The sequence below is a fragment of the Penicillium subrubescens genome (genome assembly GCF_028828155.1).
Source record: "Penicillium subrubescens strain IBT 31985 chromosome Unknown utg000004l_segment0_segment0, whole genome shotgun sequence".
Classification (NCBI taxonomy): domain Eukaryota; kingdom Fungi; phylum Ascomycota; class Eurotiomycetes; order Eurotiales; family Aspergillaceae; genus Penicillium; species Penicillium subrubescens.
The window spans coordinates 2170052-2191735 of NW_026643154.1; the positions used below are offsets into that span (position 1 = coordinate 2170052).

The 21684-nt window shown below is 49.6% G+C and overlaps 9 protein-coding genes across 9 annotated transcripts; 1 reads left to right on the forward strand and 8 right to left on the reverse strand.

Moving 5' to 3' along the window:
- Positions 1-2073: 2073 nt before the first annotated feature.
- N7473_005883 (uncharacterized protein) lies at positions 2074-2558 on the reverse strand (the record flags this gene model as incomplete). Its single annotated transcript, XM_057151823.1, has 2 exons — positions 2074-2436; positions 2517-2558. 2 exons carry the CDS (start codon positions 2556-2558, stop codon positions 2074-2076), a joined length of 405 nt encoding a protein of 134 aa, XP_057009628.1.
- Positions 2559-2972: 414 nt separating this feature from the next.
- N7473_005884 (uncharacterized protein) lies at positions 2973-3536 on the forward strand (the record flags this gene model as incomplete). The annotated part of the gene is made up of 1 exon (XM_057151824.1): positions 2973-3536. One exon carries the CDS (start codon positions 2973-2975, stop codon positions 3534-3536), a length of 564 nt encoding a protein of 187 aa, XP_057009629.1.
- A 67-nt stretch (positions 3537-3603) lies between these two features.
- On the reverse strand, positions 3604-4638 carry N7473_005885 (metallophosphatase domain-containing protein; the record flags this gene model as incomplete). Its single annotated transcript, XM_057151825.1, has 1 exon — positions 3604-4638. The coding sequence occupies one exon, from the start codon at positions 4636-4638 to the stop codon at positions 3604-3606; it is 1035 nt and encodes a 344-aa protein (XP_057009630.1).
- A 1127-nt stretch (positions 4639-5765) lies between these two features.
- Positions 5766-5975, reverse strand: N7473_005886 (uncharacterized protein; the record flags this gene model as incomplete). The annotated part of the gene is made up of 1 exon (XM_057151826.1): positions 5766-5975. The coding sequence occupies one exon, from the start codon at positions 5973-5975 to the stop codon at positions 5766-5768; it is 210 nt and encodes a 69-aa protein (XP_057009631.1).
- Positions 5976-6097: 122 nt separating this feature from the next.
- N7473_005887 (uncharacterized protein) lies at positions 6098-7225 on the reverse strand (the record flags this gene model as incomplete). The annotated part of the gene is made up of 1 exon (XM_057151827.1): positions 6098-7225. The coding sequence occupies one exon, from the start codon at positions 7223-7225 to the stop codon at positions 6098-6100; it is 1128 nt and encodes a 375-aa protein (XP_057009632.1).
- A 2462-nt stretch (positions 7226-9687) lies between these two features.
- Positions 9688-14712, reverse strand: N7473_005888 (aminophospholipid-translocating P4-type ATPase DNF3; the record flags this gene model as incomplete). The annotated part of the gene is made up of 1 exon (XM_057151828.1): positions 9688-14712. The coding sequence occupies one exon, from the start codon at positions 14710-14712 to the stop codon at positions 9688-9690; it is 5025 nt and encodes a 1674-aa protein (XP_057009633.1).
- A 2065-nt stretch (positions 14713-16777) lies between these two features.
- On the reverse strand, positions 16778-17413 carry N7473_005889 (uncharacterized protein; the record flags this gene model as incomplete). Its single annotated transcript, XM_057151829.1, has 1 exon — positions 16778-17413. The coding sequence occupies one exon, from the start codon at positions 17411-17413 to the stop codon at positions 16778-16780; it is 636 nt and encodes a 211-aa protein (XP_057009634.1).
- An 882-nt stretch (positions 17414-18295) lies between these two features.
- On the reverse strand, positions 18296-20306 carry N7473_005890 (vWA domain-containing protein; the record flags this gene model as incomplete). The annotated part of the gene is made up of 4 exons (XM_057151830.1): positions 18296-18694; positions 18761-18828; positions 18904-19822; positions 19944-20306. The coding sequence occupies 4 exons, from the start codon at positions 20304-20306 to the stop codon at positions 18296-18298; spliced, it is 1749 nt and encodes a 582-aa protein (XP_057009635.1).
- A 213-nt stretch (positions 20307-20519) lies between these two features.
- N7473_005891 (uncharacterized protein) lies at positions 20520-20948 on the reverse strand (the record flags this gene model as incomplete). Its single annotated transcript, XM_057151831.1, has 3 exons — positions 20520-20615; positions 20708-20857; positions 20943-20948. 3 exons carry the CDS (start codon positions 20946-20948, stop codon positions 20520-20522), a joined length of 252 nt encoding a protein of 83 aa, XP_057009636.1.
- Between the last annotated feature and the right edge of the window lie 736 nt (positions 20949-21684).

Sequence of the window (21684 nt, forward strand, 5' to 3'; positions counted from 1 at the left end):
CCAAGGATCCAATACGAAACTCGAATTCAAGATTCCGCAAACCTCCAAACCTCACGGTAAACACAAAAAACCACCATCGCGCATCATCATTGGCTGTCTAGACACAAGGCCATTCCCACATGAATGTGGCTGAGACGTGCGTTGGTGTATCAAGTCCACGCTAGTCTCCATAACTCCATTACTATTAGTAGAACAGGCCGGCCAAAGAGAGAAGAAAAAAAAGGAAAGTCGTTTCGCGTCCTCCTCCCTTTTCCCACGAGGTAATAATCCCTGTCGCCGTTATCCGGTACTGTATTCTGGTGGTGCGTGATTTCCAATCATTATATGGCGCATTGCGTGGCGCCACAACCTACAACTTCCGGCCTTACCAGTAGTACCTAAGGTCAGAGCAGTTTCAGTTCATTGGGATGTCAGGGCCCAACGCCCTGCCACGCTTTGACCACAGCCCAGGCCCTGGCCCTGACATGATGTCACTGGGGAAATCGTGCACTGGCCCACGCAGTTCATCAGGCCATGGGCTGGACTAGGACTAGGACTACCGGGCCCATAGAAATTCACGATCGCTGTAAGTACACAAATAAGTATAACTAATATAATTCCGATCAACTCTGATTCATTTCGCCAATCTTGATAACTTACTCCGATCATACCTTGCAAGACCCAAGGTTTTCGAGAAAAGTATAACAAGAGGCAAAATCTGCCGAAGATCGTTCGAGGAATTTCGGATTTCGCAGATCGCGTTTAGACGCTTCCCTGTAGCTAGGTGGCACTGTACTATCCAGTGGAGTGGGTATAGTTAATCAGATGATCGGAAAGAAGCAATTCTATGAAAAAAGAAATATACTGTAGTCTGCATTAGGTTATCCACACGGCTCGGTTTTTTGGCGCATCGGGCGTCTGAGCGTTATAATATATGTAAGGCTCGCTATGGCATGTGCCGCTGTATAGGTTCCATCAGCTCCAGTGACTGCCTGGAGAGCCGGGCAATTGGATATTGGTCGCTTTATTGCCTGGTTCTTGCTGGTGTTAATCACTCACTTCTTTCTGTAAGGGGTACCTACAGACTGTATATAATGAAGCCGGAAGGTCTCGTGGAAAAGATACTTCCGTTTGAATAGAGCATTTCAGCGTAAGATATCCTACAGATCGGGTCGTAACGGGGTTTACAATTTGCTCGACTCAATAACCTGAAAGAGGGCAATGCATATCGATGCATGGCACAGGACAGATTCCAGGTAACACACATCAGAAAGACACTGGCATTAGTGTATCTGCCTGTGAAACAACACCATCCACGTATCAAAAAGTGACATCGCAGGATGACAGCACGGAAGTGATTTAGTATGTACAGGTCTTTTTGTCTTTGTTAAAATTCCCAGCTAGTGTGATGGAATCTCCATTCTGATCGGAGTTTTCTATGTAGCTCATATTGAGTTAAGAATGGCTACCTTGGTGTATACTGTCTTCGAGGTTGTCTTTCAATGGCCTATGCCTAGACACGTTTCAAATGGCATGGACGATCTTGTCAACAATGATCTATCAATTCTAAAGAATGCAATCATGATACCTTAATAGGCACATTGTAGTAATGCCAAACAAGACTAGAAACAAGATGAGGCTTCTGCATATCATTGAACTTCGGCCCGAGCAGAGACATCAGAAGAGGATACCGTGTTCACCAAATCTGCTGTGAAACAAGTTGTCAATCGTGAGCACTTTGACCGAAACTGCCTTGTTGTATCTCTTCCCCCATTCCTCAACCCACTGTGCAGGAATTGCACGCCCACCATTTTCCCTTAATGCATTGATGAAGGTAAGCCACAGCGTCTGCAGCATCGTATGGACGTCTATCCGGCTCTGTTAATCGGTCTGTCTTGCCGCAGAGTGCATACTCTCAAGGCACAGTGTAGACGGTGAGCCTCGGTTCCCCAAAAAGAATAGTATTCTGGCGATGCGATGCACCCTTTAGATCTTGCTCCATGTTACGAGTCAGAAAGAGCGATATAGAATTGTTGAACCAGTTTGCGCCAATTTGGGATTTGGAACGCTGTTGAGCGTATTTGGACGCATCTTTCAAGAGCCGACGTCGCCCGTGCTATGTCTGGAACGAAGATAGATCGTGTTGACTGCACCACCGGCCACATAGATAGTTAGATTGGCCTTTTGTTGACGGAGGTATTCTGCCATGTATCGAAATGCAAGGAGGAGCTGATCCCGGTTTATCTCAAATGAGCGATGGGCAATTGGACGGCCAGTACCATCTCTCTCGGAGGTTGGAATCATCTGCAACCCGCCGGAGGGGCCTGAAATTTGAAGGTTTTGTGCTCTGCTACCGGTCTGGCGACTTTGAGGGTTTCGACCTTGCTTAGAAGGGTTGTTTCCCATGTTTATTGTAATGAAGATGTAGGGAACAAGTTGATTGGTGATGAAGGCGCTCTGTGAGGAAGTTACTCTTGAGAATGTTTTTTAGGAGGTTTGTATCTGTGAAGTGAAATCAGGAATGTTTTATAAAGAACCTTCAAACGCAGGCAAAATGCCTTGGGAGCAGTAGGCTTCATATTGGAGACGTGCTGCCTCAGTAGGCGCCTTCTCCCCAGACACCCGCTACATCCCTGATATATATTCATTCTATAATAATAAAAATCGAGACTTAGTAGTGCAGCCTTGCTCCTAGGGGCGTTTAGTGGTTGATTAAAGCGTATCGCTGGATGAGATAAGGACGGAAAATAAAGGCTCAGCACAACGCCTTGACTAGCTGGTTTGATGATGCTTCATCCAGGCTTGTTTCGCTTCTTCCATGCGGCTCTTTCTTTCGAGAACAGTTTAATTGTGCCCGGCTCCGAGGTTTAAGATACGGTGAACCCTCAGATCCTTTTCCACCCATCTCAAAGGTTACCGATATCTGTCATGCCGAAGCAAAACAACACGACTAGCTGCGGGTGATCACCAGGCACCTTAAACGCCTCTGGTGCATGTCTTCATCTGACGCGTATCCTGTCTTTCCCCCTCCAACACCTGAAGAACTACTCGCTCAACCTAATTTCTATCGCGAACGCCTCTTTCGAACCCCCAAAGGCAGGGAAGAAGATACGCCCCTATTCTCGCTCTGCCGACTCTACGAGCACCTGACTTTGAACGATAATGTTGGTCTGCGAAATGAACTAGAATATTTCTGGTACGCGAAATGGCCAGTTGCCTCCATCCCTAACCCCAAGGATTCGTCCAAATCTCGCTACGCGGTGCTGTCTGCCATTCCGGCACTGCTAGTCGAGTCATTCAACGAGCGCATTAACCTGGGTTTGCCACGCAAGGCAGACAGCATCATCACCCGCGAAGAATTAGAGCAGTACCAAAGAGAGGAGAAGATCTTGGAGTCTGCCCCAGCATGGACGAGCCAGGTACCGCGGCTAGAAGAGACCCTGGTGATTCCACATGATAATGATGAGGTTCTCGAGTCACTCGAAGATGAACGAGCTAGTGCTCAGCTGGCAGCAAAGAACATTCTGCATTGGCAACCACATATTCATTTTAATTGAAAAGGATGTACCATAATATTAATATTTTCACGAGTTATGATGTTATGAAATGTTGCTCTTGCTGCGCTTAGCGAAAATCAATAGCGATTGCACCCTTATCCTCAGTCTCAAATGCACCACCCGCAAAAGCAGCATTAACGACCACCGTCTCCTTTAAAGAATCAACTCCCCTCACCGTCCCAATCCCGCTCCAAAATACCCTTTGTAGAGCCCCCAAAACACCATGTTCAGGCCACCGCATCCTCAATCCGTCCACAGCATCTTGAACTCTATCATGACGAACAACAGAGACCCCGAACGCACCGTGAATATGGCCGCAAACCACCATCTTAGGCCTGACTCTCCAAATCTCACGGAGTAGGTACCCATCACCCTTGACCCTGACTTCCCCACTCGTTTCGGTCTCACCATCACAATCCCCATATAAAGCCGGGAGACCGTGAACAACCAGGATATCGGTGTCATCGGGGACCCGGCCCGTCCATACATCCCGAATCGCGGGGTATTGAAAAGCCCAAGTGCCACATTCTGGGGTGGACGGCGATCCGTAGATCTTTATCTTTCGGACTTGCCCTTGCTGTTGTGAAATTTCATCATCGGTGATCTGTATCGGTATCGATACCGTGATTGCTTCATCTTGCAAGTACTGGATATCAACCCAGTCAAGATTCTTCCGCTGGTGGACGCCATCTTCCAAACGCGTCACGAATTTCGCATCACAGTCTTCATCAAGAAGGATGTCATGGTTTCCTGCAATAACAATCTTGTGACGATGTGGCTGTGATGAGAGCCAGCGGAGTTGTGCTTGGATTTCATCAAATGTGCCTTTGGCTGTTAAGTCCCCGGCGTGAATCAAAATGTCGCCTGGTGGGAGAGATGGGGTTGCATTATGTGTGTCTGAGATGCATATTATGCGGATTGGAGGGTCAGAGGGACTATCACTGGTATTCTGGAGAGGGATTGGCGTGACTAATGGATTCTCTGGTTTGGACTGCCTGGGCCATCTAGATAGGAGGATGTTGGATAGTGGTCGAACTACATGGTCTAGCCATGTTGGAGGATGGGACTGATTATATGGAAAGGGGAGCAAGTGGTTATTCATGTAGGATCTTCAGCCTCGCGAGGAAGTCAAAATTGTTCAAAATTCCAGCCGGAATAGGCCAGGACAGCGGTATTCCTAAGCTGAGCGGGGATTGGAGAGTGGAAGGGGAGAGTATTGTCTGCGAGGCGGCATACAGAGAATAAGGTCCGAGTCTATCACGTGATATACAGATGACGAGCATTCGCATACAAAGATGAGCCATGGCAGCTAGGGTCCTCGTTACCTTCCCCCCATCACCGCCGCTTTTTGACTGATCGTCTTCAACTAACTGGCTATCGGATCCACACAACGTGCCTAAACCGTTAGGGATGTATCTGGCCTAGGAGAATTCCAAAGCCTTAGAGATTGTAAGTAAATACTGTGTTTCTCGAATATCTTTACATGATTGCATTAGGAGCACATAGGATAATAGTCTATATTGCATCTCCAGCTGCAATACACATTGATTTCTTTGTGGTGCTTTGCCGGAGTAGAAGGATTTAAAGGGCTCGAGGATGTATATGGCCCGATCGATCAGGCCAAGACTAATCGGTTTATCCTACCTACCCTTTTCGCGAATCATCGCTGCCGTGAAGGAGGCAAAGGGGTGATACACTAGATATTGTGTACTCAAATTTATCTGATCATCCAGTCGTTACACTTACATGGTTGGGAAATAAATAACCAAATAGTTCAAAATCCCCTTTTTATGAGGATTCTTGAGGGTGATTTGGCACCCTATCTACATCCTGTCTTACAAAGTGAGAAAGAAGAGAACCCATGCCATATTCAATGTCTTCCATTTCACATTAGAACTGAATCATCCCTAGTCATTAGAACAGTATAACAGAGTAGACAGACATCAAGGTGTATCACCGATCTATAAACGAAAACAAGAAGAAAATGCAGGTTACCCATGACCCAATGCTCCAGAAAGATGAGAAAAAAAAGAACAATGGGGACATAGGCTGGAGTTGTCAAAACAAACAGCCGGGACCTGGATACCCTCCCCGGTTGGACCCTATGTATGGGGGGAGGGAATTTGCAAGGCATGAGTCGAAGTCAAAAATGCAACGAGAACGAGAAACAGGTATCAAGACGTGACTCCGAAGCATAAAGCTGAGCTCTAGGTAATGTTGTACCCAGGTCTACCGCTTTCGCCATGACAGCTCGATGATTTGATCTCCCTCTCTCTTGTCGCGCTTGATATACCACTGCGTAACGCGACCGTTGTCTTCGATCACAGAGTCTTCCAACAGATAACTCACTTTATGATCATCCTTGCGGCGTAGTGGACCTAGTTCATGCAGATAAGACTCCTCTGTGGCGCCGTTATGCGGTTCCCAGGTCATCTCCATGGTAAGATCATTCTGCTCTGGTGGGAAACTGTACTGGACCACGGAGAATCCATTAGTCAAGAACCATCCATCACTGAACGCCCACTGGCGCAGTAGACACGTTGGACCGCATAACTCGGAGATCACGCTGAGCTTGGGCATGTCGGCGTGGAACCAGGATTTCCAGTGATGAACCGAGAGAGGGGTTCCCGACCAGACTCGAAGAAACCAGAGGCATCTTCCATCAGATCCAGTTGATGTAAGCGGTGATCCACAGTCAACCGGGTAGTGGTGTATTGGTAGATGCAGTTCGCGATGCGACGGTCACCGGTATAGGTCATTTGCTCGCATTGATCGTAGACGGTGGCTAGATCGGAAAGCAGTGGTCGTGAGAGGAAGACGCCTGCGCCTCCGAACGCGATCATGCCAAAGACGGCGATTTGGGGGATTCCCTCGGATAGACCGCCGATGTACATGGGCTTTGTGTCGTCGTATTCACCCAGTGCCTTGACCAATGCAGGCATGGAGAGGAAGAATGTGTCGTCGTCGATGATACATCCCCACCGTGTTCCTTCACGCATGTTCTCTTCCAATAGAGCGACTAGCGCAAAGTACCGGTGGAGATAGTCATCCTCCGACTCCTTGACGATCAGGTTAATGCCGAGGTTATCAGCCTTGGCCTTGACGTAGGCAATACCAGCCTTTTTCTTGTCCTCTTCAGGTTCAATCAAGGCGAAGATACGCGTACGAGTGTATCCCGCCCAGTGGGCGAATTGGTCCAGGGACTCATTCAATCGGGACACCGAGGTCGCCACGCCAAAGTCAATATGCGAGGCATCAGCCATCTTGGGTGGTTTGGGCGCCACGACCGCCAGCGGTGCCGGGATCGTGCAGCCGTCCTGCGGCTCGCCGAGCTCGTTCGTGTGACTAGATCCTCGAACCTTGACATCCAGCAGGGGCGTGTCAATCCGTTGTCTCATTGGCAGCGGGTCCTCTGTGAAGTCGACGACGACTTCGCGACGGGTATATTGGGCTAATTTGCGGACGCCCAGACGGTGCAGCATATCAGCGTCCGGGTCGCATTTCACGTTGGCGGAGATGGTGATGTTGGAGTGGGCGCGGGTAGGGGCGACGGAGGTTGTTTTCTTGGGTGAGGATGGCCAGAGCAGGGCTGCGAAGCAGGTGATGGCAATGACTGCGACAACGTATCGTACCATCTTCTTCCATGCCCACGAGGCTGGAATGGCCCCTTCCCGACCCTTGAGCAGCATCGCGCGGGTGTGGTATGTGTCGTGTGTCTCGTGCGGGAGAGAGGTCTCTGGTAGCGACAGTGGGAGAACGGTGAAGGACTCGGTCGGGGTAGGCTCTACTCGAACAGTTGAAAGAGAGTAGGATTAGGGCGTGACCACTGAGGGGAGCATCCGCATTGCGGAGACTGGGTTCTCGTCTAGGGTCTCGAGCGGATCTCAAGGGCGGAGATGGAGACGCGGGCGCCGAGAAACGACCAGTTCGCTTGGCAAGCGCAGGGCTGAACAGAACAACGAGTGTCTCGGATATGCAATGAAAAATCGAGAATTATGAATGTATGAGAGAAAGAAAAAACGAGGAAGACAGGGGAGTCTAATTCCCTGGGCCAAGAGACCAAGAGGCGAGGGACGATCAACGGGCCAGTTTCCACGGGACGAAACAAGGCACAATTTAACCGTACCTGGCCCCCAGAAAAAAAGAGGCGTCAAGAGGCGTTAAACGGGCCAAAGAAAAAGGCAACTAACCAAAGAACACACTTGTTCGTACATGTACACATCTCAAATTATGGTCATAGATTTTTAAATATTCATTGAGATAATATTGCTATCTTATCTTATCTTACTATTGAATTACCTTACTAGCAGAATCAAAATCATAATCTTCATACAGTCTTGCGCCATGACGTACTCGTCACGTGTCCCTTAAAACGTCTTTTTCTACTTCAACTTCAACACGATACAAATACTCTTCTTTTCTTTACATTTAAACAAATGCCTTCCATTCCAACTCTCTCTCCCTGTACCACCACACCCCCTCTGATCATGATACTGACGCATTAACTCATTGTCCTTGTCCATGCACTTCGCTACTATACACTGACACACTCCCGCTCCTCTATCCGAGCGCCAACCCTTTCCCTCTTCAGCCGCCAAGACTGCCAAACCCACTCCATTCTCATCCCCGACTGGCTACACTCACTAGTCCCGCTGTCGCTTTGCTCCACGTCCGCGCGTCACTTGCTCACTGCCCAGTTATCGTTGTCCGTGGGTTGTAGACTCGTAAGTTGAAAGTATGTATGTATGTCTCTTAGCTATTGACAGCACATTCTTTCTTGGCCTTCTGAGACAGATATACGCAATCATTCCCCAGATATATCCCACGCATAGATTACAGAGGCCATTCTACGAGAATCGATTTAAAAGTACAAAAGTTCCTCCTTGACTGGCATGACAATCCTCGGACCCTTGTTACCCACCGAAGATCCATCCTGCTTGATGATCCTGCCTGTCGATCCACCCCTGTCGATGAATTTACTCCTGCCAATGTCGTCACCAATTATATCAGTTGCTGTATCTCATTGACCTTCTACGAAGGACATGACTGGATCAGATTGAGAGAAAGTCACTCGATATTCATGAGATACTGTAGGTATGCAAATTAACCGCCCGCCCCAACTACAGTACTGTACATATATACATCGTGGCCCCCAGCAGTACAATGCATTGGCCAGCTGAGCCCCATCTCTTTACCTTTGGCCCCAATTAACACTACAGTAGCATTGCAGCTAGCCCCCAACCCCAGGCCCTAGGGTCTCTTTTCTTCTCGAGGCTTTGCTTTCGGGGGCGATTTCTTCCAAAAATACTGCGACAACGGGCAAGGCGTACTATTATGACAGGCAGTATGCATATAGGGTACGGAAAAGACAGTGGCAGATTCATACGGAGATGTGTTACATGTCCCACGTGGACGCCTTGCTTATTCTTAGTAACAGTCACAGAGGTAATTCCATTCAATGAAGTCCTGACACTATTCACTGGAGAAGAATAAAGATAGTGTTTTTATCCCTCTCATATCCATATCAAGTCACGGCACCAATTCTGTACAACGTCTATACATACTTTACAACAGAGCTCTAATTGTCCACTACAAAAAATAAACACTTTACCTTAATAGGTAGAATGATGGCTCAGAACCGAATTGTATAAACCATAAACCAAAGTAGTATATACAACCAACCCCCATAGGGAAAACAAAGCGCAAAAAAAGTAAAAAGCAAGAACCAGACTTCATCGAATCGAGTCGGGGTATCAAAGTCCGTCGATGACCGTGCAAACATGCATAAAGGAAGGAATGGAATAGGAATGGAATAAGATGAAAAAACCACACAAACGCCTTGCTGGGACAGCCTTGGTATAAATCAAGATCAGGGAGTGTGGTGAGTGTTCCAGGGGTGAGAAAAAGGCGTGATGATAATGGTGATAGGATATAATGCAAGACCAAGACGGAGACGGAGACGAACAGGAAAAAAAAGAACAAGAGCACGCTATGAGAGAATGATGGGGGAAGTCAAACGAATCCGCCGGCATGGACACTTGATATACAACCGCTCCAAAGGAAAGGAGGGAAAAGAAGGTATGAAAGGGAGAGGGAAAGAAAAAGAAAAACCGAGAGAAAATCACCACGGCTCACAGCTCACAGGGCAAGATCACTTCAAGTGACCCTTGCGAATCGTGCCAAAGCCCTTACTAAACAACTCCTGAATCTCAACCGAGCGCCGCGGCGCACAAGATTCAGTCGGAGACATAGGCTCAACACCAGCACCATCAGACTGGTCCAGGGTGCCATGTGGACCACCGGCCCCAGAATCAGAAACCCTCCTCTCCACAGCCTCGCTGCCACTGTGACTAGCAGTGACACTAGCACTCGAATATCCCTCCATCTCAATCTCATTCGCGACCGGCTTCTCCGTCATAACGCGCGGCCTTGCCAACAACTCCTGAACATGCTTTTCCCTCGCATCCATCTCCTCAAGTTCCGCCGCTTCACGAGCAAGTTCGAACGAAGACTTTTTCGTTCCACGATCCCAACCCTGTTGCAATTCTGCGGCGGCAGCTTCTTCAAAGCGTTTCCGGATATCCAAGTCTTGCTCGTATTCTTGGAAGAGGTCGACGTCTGTGGGGAAGAAGAGGGCGCGGAGGGTGGAGACGGTGAGTTCGAAGAGGAGGACTGCGGAGACGGAGATAAGGAGGACGAGCCAGAAGAGGAGGTTATGGCCGGCGTGGTGGAGGAAGTTGTCGGGAACGGCGTAGACGCCTTTGCCTGAGGAGAGCTTGTAGCGTTGCGAGAGGATGATGTCCCAGAGGAACCAGCCGCCGACGGAGATGATTATCACGATGAGGGAGAGGTAGGTCTTGTTGTGGACTTCTAGAGCTTGGAGTTTGATGTTGATGACTATGATGCAGGCTGTGAAGGTGAGGAGGCCGAGGGCGAAGGTGTCGGTGTCGGATGGGTTGATCTGGACCATGCCGAAGAGGCCGTACATCGTGAAGAAGATGATCATGGCTTCGCAGGTTGCCATGAATGTCCAGCCGAGGTAGAGGCGAATATTGAAGCCGCCGTTCTGCTGACCCTTGGTGTAGAGCTCAGGCACGGCAAGGAGAGTCGAGGCGGAGAGATCCTTGGTGAATATACCCAAGAAGATCACTGCCAACGAAGTGAATAGAGTGTTGAACATGCTCAGACTCCACGGCTCGTAAAGTGATGTGCCAGTGTACCCGTTCCAACGCTGGTACAGCGCCTGCGTCAGGTAGAAGAGCATTTCCTTCCAGAACGTGCCGAGAGTGTACTTGCAGGCGCGCATGTAATTCCACCGACCATGGACAAGAAGCAGTTTTAGGAGGAAACGGAACTGCGCAATCGAATAATCCGAGATACGAGCAGCCTGCAGACCTTCCTTACCAGTGATGCCGATACCAACATGAGCTTCCTGGATCATAGCAATATCATTGGCACCATCGCCGATAGCCAGGGTGATCGAGTCGTTGACATGTTTCCGGATGGTCTTGACAAGGAACGCCTTTTGCTTTGGGCTAGCACGGCAGCAGATGACCGAATCAACGCGGATAGCGAGCTGGAAGAACCGATCACGGACGACGTCATCAGCTTCAATTTCCGACAAAGTCTGTCCGTCAACGACGACCACGGAGTGCGCGACTTTGTTGTGGATGAGATCGGCAGTTAGCTGGACAATGGTCTCCTCCACATCACCATTCTCGTGGTCGAGAATAGTCAAGGTAGAGTATTCCTTGACCAGACGGCAGGAATGTCCAACATTGATGGCAGTCTCACGCTTATCACCAGTCAACATCCACAACTTGATGTTTGCACGGCGCAGCTTGTCAATAGCCTCGGGGACACCCTTTTGCAATTTGTCCTCGATCGCAGTAGCGCCGGTCAGTTCAAGCTGTGTCTCGATTTCCTCACCGACCTGCTCGATCTTCTGTTGGCGGTTCACCAAGCTGGTGCTAGCCTCTTGGAACGCAGTCTTCCAGTTCTGGTAAGTGGTCTCGTCCAAGAATCGATGTCCATACATCAAAGTGCGGAGTCCATCAGTGGCGAAATCGTTTAGGTGTTGGAAGCAACGCTCAAAAATAGCAGCCTCATCAACAACAAGAGCCTCTTCCACCAGATCCCCATCAACTTCCTCACCATTGGTCGAGCTACCCGAGTCCGAGATAGCAGTCGAATGGCGTCCAATCTGGGCAGAAGGTCGAGGGCTGTAATAAGCACTCTCCGTCTCCCGGTTCAGCATACCACCGTCAGTCTCACGGTCACGAAGCCAGACATCAATACTCTCTCGCAGTGTAGAAGCATGGTGCCCAGAAACCGAAGAGCGACGGCGAGTGAAACTGGGTCGGCTGAGACTGGTGCGGACATTACTATCCTTGCGGCTGTGATACTCGCTGTTGCGACGAATGACCTGGTTGGCTTCAGCAGCCTTACGCTTGCTGGCCCGACGCTCAATTTCGGCAGCCTTCTCATGGGCTAGCTCAGCTTTCTTCAACAGGCGCATGAGCGTGGTGTCGGCACCCTTGCAGAAGAGGCAGATGCGCTGGTCGGGCATGCGAACGACAACTGACATGCGCTTCCGGGCACTGGAGAATTCAATCACATCCATGACTTCGTAAATCTCGTCGATAGCAGGTTCATCCGTACCGTCGGGATATGTGCGAATGGTCAGGGTGTTCGATTGGCGATCCATAACCAAGTACCCAAGTTCCTGGGCCGCCATCACAAGGGCCAGCTCATCCGGTGAAGCAGCCTGGAAAGTCACGTTGCCATCCTCATCTTCCTCGGGGATACAAGTATGACAAAGAGCCATAGCCAGAATGAGCAACTTGGCCTTTCTTGCAAAGATTGTATACGGCTTGCGCTGGATGTATTCCAGCATCTCGGTGGTCCGACAAGGCGCCGACCGAGCAAACCGGCGCATCTGGTCTGCGCTTGCAGAGACGTTGGACGGCCGTGCTGCGCTCATGCGAATCTCCGAGGCATTTGATTTCCGGCCAGCAGCCTTCTTCCCCTTCAGGTTCCGCTTCTTGTGAATAAGCTTCTCACCTTCGCGGGCAGCTTCTTCTTGAAGATCGAGATCGTGCAACCACGCAGTGCCCGCAACACTCATCTTGCGGAATCGCATCGAATTGTTCGTCAAGGTACCGGTCTTGTCGGAGAAGATGTAACTGATCTGGCCAAGCTCCTCGTTGATGGTAGACGTGCGTGCCTCGAGAGGCGTATCGGTTTCTGGGTCGTACATGTCGATATCATTGAGCAGAAGCATCTGCACAACCTTGACAATCTCCATACTGACGTACAGTGAGATGGGGATCATCGTGTTGAACATGATGAGGAAGGAGGTGAAGATGGGACCGTAGGAGACACTGGCATCACTGATGTACCAGGAGTAGCGTTCTACATCCTGCGACCAGTACTTGTAGGCAACAGTGCATGCAACGGCAAGGATGATGACCAGGAGAACGATCAACACAACCACGCGGTTGACCTTGGCTTGGAGGGCAGGCTTCTTGATGCGAGGGTTCTTGTTGGCGTTCATGCGGATTTTGCACTCCTCGCCAGTGTAGATAACCATGCCAATGGCGCGGTTAGTGTTGCGGAGAATACTACCACGGTAGACAATCTCATTGTTGGTCAAGGGGAGCTTCTCCTGGCCGTTGACCGTGACATGACCGTCAAACTTGTAGAGATCAATGTTTGGGTCTTCCACAACGAAATGTAGCGAGTTGCTGATGATGTCGTCGACAGTAGAGCACACCTTTGACACAGCCTGGCAGGGTTGCTTATTCTTCAAGTTGGTTTCTCCATCAAGGGCCATCGTCTCGATATAAGCGACTCCATTAGGTCCATTGGCGTGGAGGAGGGCGAAATCAGCGGGAACAGGCTGATCACGCTCGAGCTTGATGACATCTCCAACCCGAATGTCCTGCCATTTAATTTCCACCCAGTCATGCGCACCACTGGCCATGGATGCACCATCGATGACAGGAGCCTGACCCGGACGAAGCACACACGCATACCGGTTATTCTCCTCCTTGTCCAAGCGATATCGGCGCCAATCGTCGAATCCCTCCTTGCCCATTGAGATACCGACGAAAATCAACAGAGGAATCAGAGTCGTAAACGTTCCCGTCGTACTCAGACCGGGAATCATCTGCAAGATGGCGACGACCAAAAAGTAAAAGTTGGCCAATTTGGTGAATTGAGCAAACAATTGCCGAGGGAAGAAACTCCAGAAACTGTACCGACTTGACCGAATCCAATTGGCACAATAGGCCTTGCCCGTACGCTCATCGAGTAGAGTATCAACCATGGACGGATTGAGATCAATATGCCGTCCGTCCTTAGTCGGTGGCATATCCTTGATGCGGAGAATGAATTTCTGGATCGCAGTCAAGATAGTCTCCACGCGAGTGACAAGTCCTGCCGTAGCAGCTTTCTTCTTCACCCAGTTATCTTGCGCGACAGACATGTAATACTCCTTCAGAGGCAAATCGGAGCGGGACGAGGGGTATGTCGAGGCTTCGTCCTTTGTCCATTCCACCGTCGCCGTCGGTGCAACGGCCAACTCATTCTTCTCGTCCACGGGACTAGGAGCATACACGGTCTTTGGTGCAACCGCAATTTCCCCCTCGGGACTTCTCCCAGAGCCATGGGCATCGTCCAGCTCCACACTCGCGGAATCATCCTGATCAGATTGTGTGTGAATGGTCTTGTTAAAGATGCTGCGTCGAAGCGAGTAACCTCGGTTTCGCGATCGCGAACGACCACCGGCGGAGTCTGGGCTCTGCGGGGAGATTGGTGAGAGAGTCGCGCCTGCGGCGGCATTCGGAGGAGAAAGGGGAGAAGTTGGTGAGCGGGCAGGGTGATGAGTCGACGGGGGCGCCAGCGTAGTGTCGATAGTCAAGCCTCGCGAACTCGGACGTCGGTCGGCGGTCGTCGACAATTGAGGCTGTGGTAGGTCTTCGACAGGTCGGTCGAGATCGGTCGAGAACCGCACGTGGTACTGCTGGGAAGCGCGGCGACCAGCGTCGGACATGGTGCGTGAAGAAACGAGGGACGGCCGGCGCACAACGTCAGGCTGGTTTTGATTTTGATTTTGATTCTGCTCCTGCGACGGGCGGCCCTCGTCTAGGGGCTGGTCGTCATGGTTGGACATGACGAAAGATCGTGCCTGGCGCGGGACCAGACCCCGGACGATCTTTTCTTTCTTCGTTGGTTATTCGATCGGGAGATCTGATAGACTGGCGATGCGGTTTAGAATACAAGAAGGGAATCGATTGCGCTAGAGATCGAAGAGGTCGCAGTCATGCTTCTCTAGCACATCGGCCTGGTTGTGAGTATGGCTAGTAATTCAGTCGACGGTCGCAAAACGAAGGTTGGTCGACCGTGGGTAAGGACGAAGTCTAAGCAGTGAGAGAACGGCGAAAAGATCGAATATAGTCCAGGCGTTTCGCGACTGGTGTTATCGAGAGTCGTGTTGTTGTCAAAGAACAAGTCGAAAAGAAGGTAAGGCGTATACCAGTGGGGGGAATAGTATTGTTGACGGAGTTTGTGAGAGTCGGAGGCAATACCAGACCGGATGCGGCAAGATGCCCGAAGCGGTCGAGGGGTTGATTTCTCCAGACTTTTTCTGTCTAGTTGAAGGCAGACAAAAGGCAAAAAAGTCAGATCTCATTAGAAGAATTATTCCTTGAACCACACTCTGGGGGTTAGGCTGTCAAGAGGCAAGATTGTGATCTAACTTTGTGTGGAGCCCGCAACGCGCAATTGGGGGCAAGTTGGGGGTTGCATCCAGACTTGAGACTGTCTGGCGACTCGCGAGACGTGGAGTAGGCAGTACTGTACAGAACACCTACCAAGCGCCAAGGTAGACAGACAGTCGAACACAGCCCAGTCCACATGGAACAATCCATGGAAAACGGCCACGGAAAAGTCGCCCCCTCGAATCCCTGGAATCCTTCCATGGCCGCAGCCGGTGGGTCAAAGGACACCAACCAAACTAACCAACCAACCAAACCACCCCGTGCATCATCCTCCGAACTCATCAGTGGCCAGTTTCTCAGGCCCCCGGACTACTAAGAATATCTCTAACCTCTCACAGTAAAGTCTCTCTTTTTAATCGTTCTGCCTAGTGAAACTTCTCGCGTGGCAACTTTATTCTTTCTCGGGTACCTTGCAAGTTGTACCTTTGGTTAACCCTATGCATACTATTCTAGGTAAATGGTACCAGTAGTGACATGGATTTTTTTTGGAAGGCCTCATACTGTAGAATATGTCTGCCCATTACTATGGAGACAGCCCACATAGGCATCCATTATCTCTTGATTTGTTAGTCGATGTATCCAAGACTATGCTACGTCATGGTCGGCCTTGGGGTCTGGGCAAGAATGGATCTGGCCGACGTCGGCAGATAGGTGCATACTGCGGAAGAGGCCCTACACTAAGTACTTTCAAAACAGAACAAGTGAGATCAGTGCTATCATGTTATTCTAAATTAATAGTTTTACTCTCCTAAATACAATTCAGTTATACTGTATGTCAAGATGTCAACACTGAGTTGATGGGTGGGTGGGTGGTTAACTCGAGACTACAGTAGATCAAAAAGACTGAAATGATACCGTACCGTAATTCTGCCACCGCCTTACCGCTGGGCCATTTTGTCAAATCGTTGTCGTTCAAGATGCAATATCTATCACCACATCAGATATATGGGATATTATAAATATATAAATAAATTTCAAGATGGAATTACTCATAGCCTTTATATATGTTACAAAAAAAGCAATATTTATACCGAAATGAGTAGAAAAATCATAATATTGTGTTTACTAACAAAACCTTACCACTGGGCCATAGGCGTATGGTAAGGTATCAAATACTACAGTGCCAGGCAAGAAAGTTTGAATACACCCCCGTTCACCGCCCAGACACCGCCTACTTATTTTAGCTAGACCTTAGGCTCTAAACCAATGATATAATTTAGAATAAAATAATACCGTAGAGGTGTACTCAAACTTCTTGCCTGGCACTGTAAGATCCAAATTTGTATGTCTATCATCAGATTAATTGGGAATACTGAGGAAGGGACACTAAATCAAGAAATATGATTAACTCCGTACATTGGATATAACCACAGGGCAAGCCCATTCTAACATAGACAGGACTCTTTTTTTTTCTTCAAATCTTGTTCCGCTGGCACGGAAACTCGGATTTCACTTTCATCATCCACAATATACCCCAGGGCAGAAATCATCGATTTTGTCCCAAGAGAGAATCATGTCATCACTATCGCACATCATCTTCCAAAGGTCCCATAACACGCGCGACCAACACTTCATCCATCCAGGGAAGTCGTAACTTCCGTCCAGATCCGGCCACGCTTCAACAACCTTCACATACCGTATAGTATCATCTCGATGGTACTCGGTTTCCTGCTCTAGGGACTCCGCAGATACACCTAGTAGCGTCTGGAGGCATTCCTCGTCAATGACGATACACATTCGATATTTATTGAATTTATCACGCTGGCCTTGTGCATCTACCCACCCCTCGAAATGTGCGCGAATCGAATCAATTGATGCCCCATCGAACTGCGTCATATCTTCGATAACAGTAAGGCTGTGTCGGGCCCGGATTCCTGAGTAAATCGCGGAATCTACCCCGGTGCTTTCGTTGGCACATTCTGCTGCTTCTGCAAAGAATGATTTTTTGATGCACGCCTCGAGATACTTGATCACGGTAGAGAAGTGTGCGGTAGATTCGGAGGAGTAGGTTGTACGGTAGATAACATATCCCCAGGTCGGATGGATCTTGAGCTTGTCAAACAGCTCCCATAGGGAATGAGAGGGGCGTGGCATATTGTGGGTGACAAATGAGAAGCTTCAAGTCGAACGAAGGAAAATGTATTTCAGCACTGCGGCTAGCGTCGGGAGATCTCATACAACACAGAGGTATAACAAAAGTAAATAAAGTAATCGGCCTGAGCGTTAGGGTGGGTGATCAGGTTGCTCAGTGAGCTGCTCAGGGCGGCGAGGTGATTAACTCATTCTGTGTTGCCCAACGAGAGGATGGTATTATGAAAATATTACCGTATCATAACTCTGCCACCGCCTTACCGCTGCGCCAATTTGATAAACTCGTGTCGTTCAAAATGAAATATTCAACACCACAGTCGACAAATAGATTATAATAACGCTAATTATTCATGGTAAGGTACTTCCATTTATAATATTTAGATCGAGACGTTACAAATGCAGAAAATATTCTTGTATTTGTGAGTAAATGAGGATATTGTGTTTACTAAGAAAAACTTACCGCTGCGCCATGGGTGTATGGGTATGGTATCGGATTCTGGTGATTTGACACTAACATCAGTTTAATAAAGAATATTGTAGGAAGGCATACTAAGTCAGGATCGATGATAAGAGTAAATATAATAGTAGAGGCTCATACGAACTTCATGATATAATACTCATTCTTACTCTCATTCTGTCAATTGTATTGCATCGCATCCATCCCGCCCAACCAATCTTAGAAAAAGAGGCATAATTTTGCCATAACACACGATCCAGGAACAAACGAATAAAAAATACAAATTGATGTGGCGGCTTATTCGGAGGGCATGTAAGTTATGAATATCCATGTTGAAATAAAAATAATGCCAAGAATCAAAGCTCGCAAAGTATTGGGGAAAAAGGCCTAGCATCTTATACCCATCTCTCCCTTTCAACCCATTTCACTCACTTTCCCTCCCATTCAGTACCGACGAGGTGGTGGCGCCTGTCCATATCCTCCCGAGGGGGGGTAGCCAGGTGCTCCACCGGGGGTGGTCCACCGTATCCATATTGCTGGGGTTGACCATAGCCGGGAGCATTTCCTCGGTTTGCACCCGGGTAGGGGGGCTGTTGCTGCTGTTGCTGCTGTGGGGGATAGCCGCCGGGCTGCTGGTTGTATGGGTTGGGGGCATAGCCCGATGGAGGTGCATTGTAACCCTGTTGAGGAGGTGGCTGGCCATAACCACCTCCACCGTATGAACCCTGAGGAGGTCCTGGGGGAGGGCCACCACCGGCGCGCCGAGCTGCCTTCTCGTCCTTGGTGTCATAGGAACTGTCGATGGCACCCAGCATGAGCTTAGCGCACTGCACAGATCGGATTAGTACTGGAGTGGTAGATTATAGTCAGATGCAATCTTGGAGGAAACGTACCCAGAGCTCACGAGTCAAGTGCACAGGCGGGTTAGCGCGCGACATTTCATCCTGCTCAACCTCAAAGTCTAGAAAATCACATGGGTCAGTCTGGAAAGTCCGGTTTCAACAGTTCGTCAGCACCACCACTCTGTGCAACTTACTCGATGTGCAGTCAATCAGCTGTCCAATCTCCGGATCCTCGTCAAGGTCGGACAAGAAGTCCCGCGCACGCGTGTCATTACCGACCTGCGAGAACTGGAAGGAGACGGCACCAGTGCCATACTGCGCCCGCTGAACCTCGTGAATAGCGTAGCTGATGGTATCGCGGACTGTGCTGTGTGCCTCACCCGCAGGCTGACCGTCCGTGATGGTAATGACAAGGACGGGCTTTTGCAGACGCCCCGAGCGGATAGGGCCCACGACCAGAGGGTCAATAACCTTCTGTCGTAGACTCGTTCCGAGGGGAGTCAGACCGGAGAAGCGGACTCGCGACACGAGGTTCTCGACATCGTTGGAACTGCGGATGCCGTGGCCTTCCTCCATGGAGTTCATGAAGCGCACTTCAATACCATCCTGGTCGAAAGTCGATGCCACGGTCGCCACGATGCCCAGAATCTGTCGCAGTTGCTCCTTTCGCAGACCCTTTTCTTCGAATTCGATGGATCCACTGTCATCCACGTAGAGAATGACATCAAACAGGGCGAGCTTCATGAGATCGGTGGCAACTTCCATCGGCACATTCAGCTCCTGCACGATGCGCTGCAACCGGCCGGGAGCCTCGTTGGCGAGGTACTGAATGAGACCATCCAGGGCCTTGGATCCGGGAGGGTAGAATCTCTGCAGCTGCTTCTCTTGGATGGTGGATTCTAACAGGCGACGATAGGCATCGACCTGCTGGGTAGTCGCGGGTCCACCCTGGGGTCCCGGGGCACCACCGGGAGGTCCATACTGACCAGCAGGCGCGCCATATTGTTGTCCACCAGGAGGGCCGGGTGAAGGGCCAGGACGTCCCTGGCCGCCGTAAGGTGCACCCTGAGGGGGACCACCGGGGCCACCCTGAGGTGGGTAAGGTGCCTGGTTCTGAATCTGAATATTAGCTTCTATTGAATTTGAAATAATAGCGGCCAACTGTATCAATCGTAAAATGAAAACGGCGCAAAAAGCATAAAAGCGGGGCACGTGTGTGAGGGGTCATCTGTACATAGGAGGGAGGTTGTTGCTGCTGCTGTTGCTGCTGTCCAGGATAAGGCGACTGAGATCCGGGATAAGGTGGCTGTTGTTGTTGTCCTGGGTAGGGCGACTGTTGTCCCGGATAAGGAGATTGTTGACCAGGGTAAGGCGGTTGCTGTCCAGGGTACGCCGATCCCGAAGATCCATAGGGCTGACCTTGGGGTGGTGGCGGTGGAGGTCGCGAATAGCCTTGTTGTTGCTGTTTTTGTGCGGGGTAAGGCGAAGGTTGTTGCGGCGGGGCCTTCGAGTACGGTGCGGGTGAGGGCGCGTTGTAAGGCTGGTAGTTTTGAGCAGGTGAGCCGCCGTACGGAGGTTGGCCGTAATGACCCGACATGGTGGATTTTCGGATAATTTTGATTTTCCTTGGGTGGATGGTTGATGGGACCAGAGAGCGTAGAGTGAGAGTGAGAGAGAAAAGAGAGGGAGGTTTATCACGCGAGAGCAGTCGGTGTGTGGAGGGGTAATAATGTGGAGTAGGAGAAAAAAAAGGTTGACAACAACACGAAGAGAAGAGTAGAAGTAGAGAGAAAGACGAACAAAAATTGGATCAAGGGAGGTAGCTTACCGATCCTTGAGCAGGTGGCGGCGATCCTGGGTAAGCCTGGTACTGCGATGGTTGCTGCTGCTGTTGTTGCCCCTGCGGCTGTTGCTACAACTGTCAACATCTTGCTTTTCTACAAATGACGTCGAGATGGGTTGACACTGAGGGAACAGGTGATCGGACTCTTGACTTACGTATCCACCAGGCCGCAGTGCTGCAGGGGGAGGAGGTCCTCCAGTGTATCCGGATGGCGGAGCACCGCCATAAGTGCCCGAGTTGTTGCCTGTATTCGACGACATAGTCTGGCTTTGGTTTTGTTGAGCAGCGGCGAGCTTTGCGGCGAACTGTGAAGGTGGTGGTTCGTGGTCAGTTGGTGGTGTTCTCTCAAGTGGGGTGAGAGAGGGGAAAGGAAGATCAGTTAGAACTTACACCCATGTCGAATGAGTGAAAAAGAAAGAGAGGAATAGGGGGAAGATACAGAGAAAAGAGAAGCTGTCAGCCAGACCCAAAAATCAAAAGATGACGCCAGCTGATGGAGTAGCACCACACCTGATGGGGTATGGCTGAGGTTTAGAGGGGTAGAGGCTAGGCAACTCTGCTCGGCTGGGTGCTGAACAGTGGGGTACATCCAGACGGGGATCAGATACGAACAAGCTCGTATTAGGATGGTGGATGATGCCACTACATACTGTATGGACCAAAGGAGCGATATGTATAGGTCAGGCTACATTATCTTTTGGTTGTTCAAATAAGCTATCTACACGCTAGCTCATATTGACGCTATTGCATAGTCCTACTGTAGGTATGGCATTTGGTAGGTCTGGACACGTTCGTAGTAAATAACTAAACCGAGTAGCTACACTGGAAAGAGAAAGACACGATAACATTGTTACACAACAAGATCATAGCTCTTTGCCTTTGCCTACTTGTCCCTAATCAATCATCCTACTTCTTTTACCAACTCCTTCAATAATCCTCTTTCGTGTGCATATAGACATTGACTATATACTGTACTAGCTTCAAGTACCTAAGGAGCTTCTAGGCCCACTCGCTCCACCTAGGCTCGGGCTTCCAAATGGAAGCTACCGATGCTAAGCTATCTACATATGGTATGGATTGCACTACCTGCATATAGTGCTGAGACATCTAACCTAATTCTTCATTTCTTTAG